The 10,181-nt window shown below is 49.3% G+C and overlaps 1 protein-coding gene across 2 annotated transcripts in view; it reads left to right on the top strand.

Annotated features, from left to right (window-relative positions):
- Positions 1-10,181, top strand: part of EIF3B (eukaryotic translation initiation factor 3 subunit B) — a 34,231-nt gene that overhangs the window by 3,950 nt on the left and 20,100 nt on the right. Inside the window, exons 2-4 of one of the 2 annotated variants that reach the window (XM_055090122.1) lie at positions 1,044-1,058; positions 4,155-4,329; positions 9,165-9,357. In XM_055090122.1, coding sequence (XP_054946097.1) covers positions 1,044-1,058; positions 4,155-4,329; positions 9,165-9,357 — 383 coding nt within the window. Of the gene's footprint in view, positions 1-1,043; positions 1,059-3,770; positions 4,330-9,164; positions 9,358-10,181 lie in introns of those variants that run through there. The other variant, XM_007129503.4, reaches the window with a different exon arrangement.

Raw genomic sequence — 10,181 nt, 5'->3', positions numbered from 1 at the left:
AGCGCAGGCTCAGCGGCCACGGCTCACGGGCCCAGCCGCTCCGCGGCACGTGGGATCCTCCCAGACCGGGGCGCGAACCCGGTTTCCCTGCTTCGGCAGGCGGACGCGCAACCACTGCGCCACCAGGGAAGCCCCTAGCTGTTGTTTAAAAATTACCTTGTACACTCATTTTGCCTGTACAGACAATCTCCAAGTTGTGATGGTTTGAATTACAATGGTATGTAAGTGGGTTTATCAGGAAGTAACCCCATTGTAAATCAGGAAGGTCTGTATTACCAGTGTAGTTTCGTGTGATGAGTATGCTTTGATGGCAACCTTAAAGGTGTCTTTCTGTTCTAGCTCCTAACACGGTGCCTTGTAATCTTATAGCTTTCTAGACAAGCTGGCTAACTAATTGGGGTTAGGATTCGTACAGAATTTGTGTTAAAAAGAGGAGAATTTGCTTTTTTCATCTGATAACTGCATTTGCCCTCCGAGAGCCCATCTGCAGCAGCCAGTCCAGCATTTCTGTTGGTGCTGGGGCGTTACGGTCAAAAGGACTCCAAGCCTGAGACAGGCCTCGGATAAGATTGCAGCTGGCAGCCCCCAGATGACATTGAATCGCCCGGAAAACAGTAGGCCTCCAGTTGGCTTCCCAGACCTGTTTGCATTGATTCCTCTGTGTTTCTTTTTCCTAGTTCGTTTTACACCTATCTTTTCTTCTTTTTCTCTTACTCTTGCTGACCATTTTATGGAAATGAAGCAATTCTGAGAAGTTGGAACAGTTAAGATTTGGGTTCTTTGATCTTAATTTTAAAAGCGGGTGGCATGAACATAATAGGTTTTGAGCTTTGGACTGAAGTTATGAGAATAAGTTGATGTTGCTTACTGTGTTCCAAGCACTGTTCTAAGCATTTACAATTTACTGTCTAAATGGCTGGTGTCTCCCAGTGATACTGCGAGGTATTTCGTCGAACTGGAGACACCATCGTCTGTAAGATGCATCACTGTTTGCTCGCTTTCATGAGCTTCTCTCGTCTCTAGTCACCTGGTTGAAGTGCCAGTCTCAGTCCCATGTTGTTTGCAAACAAGGCTGTTTTACGTAAAGAATATATAGGGTGATGAGTTTGTTTTGTTGTAAACTGAAGACGGCGCCTGGTGGTGAATTCGTAATAGCGGTGGGTCAGAGAAGGCCATTCCCTAGCTTACTCCGGGTTTTTTCTGATTTCTGGTAAAAGGCCATCCTCCTTTTTGCCTTCTCCATTCTTAAAACCTCTTTGAAAAAATGCATTTAAAATCTTCCATTGTTGCCAGAAGTCAGTTGACATATCTTGACTGTCAGTGGGGTGGAAAGAGTTACAATATTTCTGATTCTTTCAAGTTTCGATTTTGAGTCAAGCCAGGGCTCTGATTTCTTTTGCTCACAGTGAAAGCATTTAGATGATTCACCTTTTGCTTTTTGGAAACTTGTTCGATGTGCTAACCTAGTGCATTGACTTGGTCACAAAAAGTCACTGGACGCATCTCTCACTCGCACAGAATTACTGGGAGACGTGCTCAGAGATCGGCCACAGGAGGCAGACGGGATCGATCCTGTGATTGTGGTGGACAGTGTTCCGCAGGTGGGGCCCGACCGCCTGGAGAAGCTCAGAAACGTCATCCATAAGATCTTTTCCAAGTTTGGGAAGATCACAAATGATTTTTATCCAGAGGAGGATGGAAGGACAAAAGGGTGAGTCATGTTCTCCAGCACGGAAGTGTCACTTGTGTTTTCTTGGTAGCTGACAGACGCCATGAAGATGATCGTGTGCTCAGGAGCTCCCTGTGAATGCGGGAGCATGGCCTCACTTTGGCACTTGGGCCACATTTATCCAGGCCGCCCACTGCTCTGTGAAGCTGTGATTTGGTCCTTGGGGTCATTGGAGGGAGGGAGAAGGAGATGCAGTGGTTCTTGAATTAGGTATTGTAAGGTGGGTGCTACGCTTTTAAGAAGTCAGACCTTGATCTCCGTGTCATCGAGCGGTTAGTGACAAATATACATCCGGGTAGAGGGACCAACAGGTCTGAAAGTTGGCGAGATTCCAGGAAAATTTGACACGGTATTTTATGGATTCTAAGATGTGCTTTTTTCCCACATTTGTCATCTCTGAAATGGAGATACTTCTGAGAATCTAGGGGACATTGTGTCATTCCGTAGTAACTTTTTTGTGGCATCACCTAAAATATTGTATCTTTTATTTATTTTTAAGCCAGGGCTCGAACCCGTGTCCCGTGCGTCGGCAGGCGGATTCTCAACCACTGCGCCACCAGGGAAGCCCAATATCCACTTCTTATTCATTGATTTGTCACCAATAGCATCTTTTAGAAGAAAACGGCTGGCAGAGCCCAACGATCTCTGAAAACTGCAGGTGAAGCTAGAAATTAGGAGGATAACTTTGACAGCCAGGAAAATTAGTTTGCCTTTGGGAAGCTGGTCCACGGGCCACGCACATAAAACGGGCTACCCCTCATTTTACAGGTGGGGAAACTGAGGCAGAGAGACCAAGGGGCCTGCCCACAGTTACAAAGCTGAAAGGAAGACGGGGAGGATTCAAACCCAGAAGCAGGCAACCTGAGAACCCTGGTTCTTTTCTTTTTTCCTTTCCGCTGTGGTAAAATATACCCAACATTCCATTTACAACTTTAGCTATTTTTCAGTGTGGAGTCCAGAAGCATTAAGTACATTCACACTGTTGTGAAACCGTCACCCACTATCCATCTTCCCAAACCGAAACTCTGTCCCCATTAAATCCTAACTCCCATTCCCCCTCCCCCAGCAGCCACCTAGTTCTTTTTTAGAAAGATTAAAGCATTTACACTGAGCGGTGACCCTCATGCTCGGCAAAAAACAAAATACAAACACAGAATACCTTCCAGACGGAGCAAACCCAAGCCAGAGTCGCTGCGCCCCCGCGGCTCAGGTACTGTGGCACCTGGGAGCGAGGGCCACGCCGGCCACGACGGGCACGCCCTCCCGCCCTGCCCCCGTGGCTGGTCACACCCCTCTCCACGCGCCTGCGGCTGGCCCCGCCCCCGCACCTCCCCCGCACCGCCCCGCACCGCCTCGCACCGCCTCGCACCGCCCCGCGCCGCCCCCGTGGCCAGCACGTTCGCGCGTCTGGGGGCGGAGGCCCGCGCGGGCCGAACCACGGTGACCATCAGAATGGGGAAAGGCGGAATTACAGCCGCCGCGGTAGGCCTGGGCGTAAGTCATTAAAGCAACTCCATTCATTTTTGTATTGCGCCAGGCAGTCGTCCCTCTAGTAGCCTTAGCCTTCTCTGGCTCTCCAGGTATTGCGTTTGTGTTTTGGAATCGCCCATTCTTTTGCCCAGTCAGTAGACGAGTCTAAAAGCCTACATGTGGAGGGGGAACTTAGTAACGTAAGTTGAAATATTTGGTGAAAGGCTAAGATGTCCTAACCAAAATAGTTCGTTGAACTTACAGTTTCCTCTAGCATCAATTTTTAAGTAAATGATATTTTCACGCACTTCCGTGTGCTGAGATGATTTCTGGTACCTCCCTGCGGCTTCACAAATAGTTTATTCCTTTACCGCGGGGCCCGACGGGAGAAGGAAGGGAGTGTCTGCCATGTTGGACGGAACCATCTGCTACTTTAGATGGGGTAGCCTATTTCCCAAACAGTTTGTAGATTGACCGAAGCAAGTGCGGTGATTAGAGTGGAGCACGCACTTGTCACAGGGGCGCTGTTGGAATCGTTGGTGGGTATATTTCTGCCCTGTGAGCTCTTCCGGGCGCGCGGGGCTGCCCAAGGCGTGGGCGCCCCCCTATCCCCTTGGGCGCCCCGCCGCACGCACATGGCCCGGCGGTAGGCGCGCGGTGCGGCCTGGGAGAGTCGGAAGCGCGGCGAGGCCCGGCGAGGCGGCAGCGAAGGGCCATGCAGGACGCGGAGAACGTGGCGGCGCCAGAGGCGGCCGAGCAGCGGGTCGAGACCGGGCAGCAGCAGCCGACCGCCGAGCCGCCGCCGGCGGAGGAGCCGGCGCGGCCCGGCGCGCAGGAGGCGGCGGGCGGCGAGGACGAGGAGGCTGGGCCGGGGCCTGATGTGCCGGCCGAGCCCGCGGCGGACGGGGAGGAGAAGGCCGGCGCGACCCACGGCGTGTCCCCGCCGCCGCCCGAGGATCGCCCCACCCCGGCCGCGGGCGAGGCCCCGGCGGGGCAGGCGCGGGACGCTGCGTCCGAGACCGGGTCCGAGGGATCGGGCGGGGAGCCGGGCGGCGCGGCGGAGAACGGCGGCGCGGACGAGCCCTCCTTCAGCGACCCCGAGGACTTCGTGGAGGACGTGAGCGAGGAAGGTGAGGCGGCGGGGCCGGTCTGCGCCGCAGTTCCCGATCCTCGAACGCGGGAGGGGTGCCCGCGTTCTGCCTGTCGCCCCCACGTAGGGAAGGTTTCCGGGAGCGCCTGGATCTTGTTTTCTCCAAAAGAAGAGGAGGGCAGGGTGGAGACAACTTGGGGAACCAGCCACTGGCACTGCAGCCTGGAGTTTGGAGGGTGGTGAGGGCAGACGGCGTGCACGCGGGAGCCGTGGCCGAGTGTGCAGCGGTGTGGCCATTAGGGTCGAGCCGAGCTGGATACTCCATGTGCTGCACGGTCTCGGGTGACAGTTCTTCGTCTGCAGTCTGGGTGCCCCGAGTGACCCGCCAGACTTGTCAGAGGCCTGAGACTGACTCGGTGCCATTCCTTAGGGGTGGATGGACGCTGTCCCTCGGGAGTGGGAAGAACAGGGTGGCTAAGCTGGGTTCCTTTGCCCCCGCTGTCCCACAGCAGCGTCTACCCCCAGAGAGTTCCTTAGGAGGACAGTTTGAGGCCGGCTCTGCCCGATTCCTGTTTGCGTCTCTCTTTTCCTAAGTCTGTAGGCATACCATCATCCTTCTGTTGGCAAATAATTTTCTCGAGTTGTAGGATTGATTATCGCTTACTTGGCCTTACTTTTTGCCTTGGTTCGACTTACATGCATTATTTCTGCTTTTTGCTCGAGAGAGCCTGTCTCCTAAGGTGACTTCTGATGATGGCTGATCTCATTTGTTTTTATGTTTGTTTTTAGCCATTTTCTCTCTCCAGGCTGGGAGCACATCAGTGGATTCCTCTGCATATTGACCACCTTGTAATAAAATGGGAAAAATGAATTAGACACTATAGAGGTAGCCAACTATACACCAGGAAGATAAGATGTTACCACTTAAAGTTAGATTTTTTGGAGATGTGTCTGATCACCCTGAGAATGAGTCAGAATAATAAAGGATATCACGTAAAATGAAAAAAAAGGTTTAGAGAACCAACACAGAGTTGTTTGACTTTGAAAGATAATTTTATATATTTTTAAAATTTTTATCAAATGCTTTTGGTTTTTTTTCCTTCTAGCTTTACTGAGGTGTAATTGATGTACACCACTGTATGAGTTTGAAGTGTACTGCATAATGATTTGACTTATTTGAAACATAATTTTAAAGGGCTACCTGTTATTGTCATTGTTGTCTTATACTTTATTTAATGAGACAAAAAACATTTCAGCATGAAAAGCAGGAAAGGCTCCACAAGCTAGTGAGGACTTGGGAGCCACTGATCCAGTCAAAGCCCTTCACCTGTAAGAAAGTGTGTTCCTTGTGGAGTAGGTTGCTGGGAATTGACAGAGAGGCTGTGTTTCTGGGCTCACCCCCTTTCCCCTACCCCCCAGCCTAGACCAGTGTTCTTTTCTTACCACACCAATTTATCTTCTATTTTAAAATTTGAGTTTTGATTTTTTTTTTTTTTTTTTTTGCGGTACGCGGGCCTCTCACTGTTGTGGCCTCTCCCGCTGCGGAGCACAGGCTCCGGACGCGCAGGCTCAGCGGCCGTGGCTCACGGGCCCAGCCGCTCCGCGGCACGTGGGATCCTCCCGGACCGGGGCACGAACCCGCGTCCCCTGCATCGGCAGGCGGACTCTCAACCACTGCACCACCAGGGAAGCCCCCTTGAGTTTTGATTTTAAAGCCTATTTTGAGCCCTTAGGTATTTATTCACAACTGATTTTTTTTAAGCATTATTTGAGCACACCTAATTTACACAAGATTTCTAGTATGTGATTTCCGATGTGTGACAGAGGATACTGACATGAGCACAGGCCATCCAGGCTAGGTGACTGCTGGGAGGGCCTTTGGAAGCCCTTGTGATCCTGATATTTTGCCAGAGTGACCTGTGAGGCTCCTGGTCCTAAGGAACAAAAACTGAGCAAGCTGTGAGTTTTCTTGAGGCCAGCAGCTCACATGTTTTCTGGTACATGAGAACTGCCCTGTAGGGTCAGAAAGTGATGCTCAAGTGCTGGTTCTGTTGAAAATGGGCTGAGTCTCGTGACGAGCCCTCTCGTAGGTGCCGCAGCCCCAGTGCCATTGTCTTGCCTCCTTCCTCTTTGAGACAGGTGAACTCTCACACAGTTGCATCTTTAAAAAAAAAAAAAATTAATTTATTTTATTTTTGGCTGCATTGGGTCTTCGTTGCTGCACGCGGTCTTTCTCTGGTTGCGGCGATCGGGGGCTGCTCTTCGTTGCGGTGCGCGGGCTTCTCATTGCGGTGGCTCCTCTTGTTGCGGAGAGCGGGCTCTAGGTGCACAGGCTTCCGTAGTTTTGGCACGCGGGCTCAGTAGTTGTGGTGCACGGGCTTAGTTGCTCCGTGGCATGTGGGATCTTCCCCGACCAGAGCTCAAACCCGCGTTCCCTGCATTGGCAGGGGGATTCTCAACCTCTGCGCCACCAGGGAAGCCTGCACAGTTGCACCTTAATCAGTTTAATTTTTCAACTGCCTTTGGTGCTTGGCCAAGCAAGTATGAGATAATGGTTTTAACTGAGTGTCTTCTTTGCTACTTAGTCTTGAGAACGGTTTCTCCTTTATTCGTGTAGTCAGAGTGGGAACCTGACTGCGGGGCTGGAAATGATGAAGGAAATGTGTTTCTTCTTGTGTAGTTACTACGCTTATTCCCTTAAGTGTGTGTGGGTGGGTTCTTATAAACCAGACACAGTTTGTATAAAAGCTGAGCTGTTTATGGTAAACCTTGTAAATTTGGATCAGGCTTAACAGGCCTTGTAATTGTTTGGTAAGTCAGCTTTAAAAGTAACCCAAGGATCTGACTTCAGTCTCTGTAGGGAAGATGCGAAGACCTAATCTGCCTCTTTTCTTCTTTTTCCTCTTTGCTTGGCCTCAATTTTAGCTTCATTGAAATTTAACTGGAAATTCTTTTATCCGAGGTAACATTTTCAGTATCATTCGCTAAAGGTGTTGAAGTTTAATTAGAGATAGTTTATAACAGGGCTTGTCTTATGAAATTAGACTTTTTTTCTTTTTTGAAGACCTTTTAACCTTTTTAACACAAAAGTGAAGAAAATTCATCTTAAGTTTTGAAAATGAAATACAACAAAGAATATTTTCTGACATGTGTCCTGTATAGCATGTTGAAATACTTAAGAGTATAGTGCAGAAATTAGAGTGATAATTAGGTTCCAGAACACACAGCTACCTGAGTAACAAGCCATTGTTCTTTAGCTGTTGTTTTTTGTTTGTTTGTTTGTTTGTTTTTGTTTTTTTGTGGTATGCGGGCCTCCCTCTGTTGTGGCCTCTCCCGTTGCGGAGCACAGGCTCCGGAAGCGCAGGCTCAGCGGCCACGGCTCACGGGCCCAGCCGCTCCGCGGCACGTGGGATCCTCCCAGACCGGGGCGCGAACCCGGTTTCCCTGCTTCGGCAGGCGGACGCGCAACCACTGCGCCACCAGGGAAGCCCCTAGCTGTTGTTTAAAAATTACCTTGTACACTCATTTTGCCTGTACAGACAATCTCCAAGTTGTGATGGTTTGAATTACAATGGTATGTAAGTGGGTTTATCAGGAAGTAACCCCATTGTAAATCAGGAAGGTCTGTATTACCAGTGTAGTTTCGTGTGATGAGTATGCTTTGATGGCAACCTTAAAGGTGTCTTTCTGTTCTAGCTCCTAACACGGTGCCTTGTAATCTTATAGCTTTCTAGACAAGCTGGCTAACTAATTGGGGTTAGGATTCGTACAGAATTTGTGTTAAAAAGAGGAGAATTTGCTTTTTTCATCTGATAACTGCATTTGCCCTCCGAGAGCCCATCTGCAGCAGCCAGTCCAGCATTTCTGTTGGTGCTGGGGCGTTACGGTCAAAAGGACTCCAAGCCTGAGACAGGCCTCGGATAAGATTGCAGCTGGCAGCCCTCAGATGACATTGAATCGCCCGGAAAACAGTAGGCCTCCAGTTGGCTTCCCAGACCTGTTTGCATTGATTCCTCTGTGTTTCTTTTTCCTAGTTCGTTTTACACCTATCTTTTCTTCTTTTTCTCTTACTCTTGCTGACCATTTTATGGAAATGAAGCAATTCTGAGAAGTTGGAACAGTTAAGATTTGGGTTCTTTGATCTTAATTTTAAAAGCGGGTGGCATGAACATAATAGGTTTTGAGCTTTGGACTGAAGTTATGAGAATAAGTTGATGTTGCTTACTGTGTTCCAAGCACTGTTCTAAGCATTTACAATTTACTGTCTAAATGGCTGGTGTCTCCCAGTGATACTGCGAGGTATTTCGTCGAACTGGAGACACCATCGTCTGTAAGATGCATCACTGTTTGCTCGCTTTCATGAGCTTCTCTCGTCTCTAGTCACCTGGTTGAAGTGCCAGTCTCAGTCCCATGTTGTTTGCAAACAAGGCTGTTTTACGTAAAGAATATATAGGGTGATGAGTTTGTTTTGTTGTAAACTGAAGACGGCGCCTGGTGGTGAATTCGTAATAGCGGTGGGTCAGAGAAGGCCATTCCCTAGCTTACTCCGGGTTTTTTCTGATTTCTGGTAAAAGGCCATCCTCCTTTTTGCCTTCTCCATTCTTAAAACCTCTTTGAAAAAATGCATTTAAAATCTTCCATTGTTGCCAGAAGTCAGTTGACATATCTTGACTGTCAGTGGGGTGGAAAGAGTTACAATATTTCTGATTCTTTCAAGTTTCGATTTTGAGTCAAGCCAGGGCTCTGATTTCTTTTGCTCACAGTGAAAGCATTTAGATGATTCACCTTTTGCTTTTTGGAAACTTGTTCGATGTGCTAACCTAGTGCATTGACTTGGTCACAAAAAGTCACTGGACGCATCTCTCACTCGCACAGAATTACTGGGAGACGTGCTCAGAGATCGGCCACAGGAGGCAGACGGGATCGATCCTGTGATTGTGGTGGACAGTGTTCCGCAGGTGGGGCCCGACCGCCTGGAGAAGCTCAGAAACGTCATCCATAAGATCTTTTCCAAGTTTGGGAAGATCACAAATGATTTTTATCCAGAGGAGGATGGAAGGACAAAAGGGTGAGTCATGTTCTCCAGCACGGAAGTGTCATTTGTGTTTTCTTGGTAGCTGACAGACGCCATGAAGATGATCGTGTGCTCAGGAGCTCCCTGTGAATGCGGGAGCATGGCCTCACTTTGGCACTTGGGCCACATTTATCCAGGCCGCCCACTGCTCTGTGAAGCTGTGATTTGGTCCTTGGGGTCATTGGAGGGAGGGAGAAGGAGATGCAGTGGTTCTTGAATTAGGTATTGTAAGGTGGGTGCTACGCTTTTAAGAAGTCAGACCTTGATCTCCGTGTCATCGAGCGGTTAGTGACAAATATACATCCGGGTAGAGGGACCAACAGGTCTGAAAGTTGGCGAGATTCCAGGAAAATTTGACACGGTATTTTATGGATTCTAAGATGTGCTTTTTTCCCACATTTGTCATCTCTGAAATGGAGATACTTCTGAGAATCTAGGGGACATTGTGTCATTCCGTAGTAACTTTTTTGTGGCATCACCTAAAATATTGTATCTTTTATTTATTTTTAAATTTATTTATTTCTTTCTTTATCTTTGGCTGCATTGGGTCTTGGTTGCTGCGCGCGGGCTTTCTCTAGTTGCAGCGAGCGGGGGCTACTCTTCGTTGTGGTGCGCGGGCTTCTCATTGCGGGGGCTTCCCTTGCTGCGGAGCATGGGCTCTAGGCACGTGGGCTCAGTAGTTGTGGCTCACGGGCTCTAGAGCTCATGGTCAGTAGTTGTGGCGCACGGGCTTAGTTGCTCCGCGGCATGTGAGATCTTCCCAGACCAGGGCTCGAACCCATGTCCCCTGCATTGGCAGGTGGATTCTTAACCAGTGC

Source organism: Physeter macrocephalus, chromosome 14 (genome assembly GCF_002837175.3).
Source record: "Physeter macrocephalus isolate SW-GA chromosome 14, ASM283717v5, whole genome shotgun sequence".
Classification (NCBI taxonomy): domain Eukaryota; kingdom Metazoa; phylum Chordata; class Mammalia; order Artiodactyla; family Physeteridae; genus Physeter; species Physeter macrocephalus.
The sequence above is the reverse complement of the archived record's forward strand: the minus strand, read 5'-3'. Positions and strand labels throughout refer to the sequence as shown.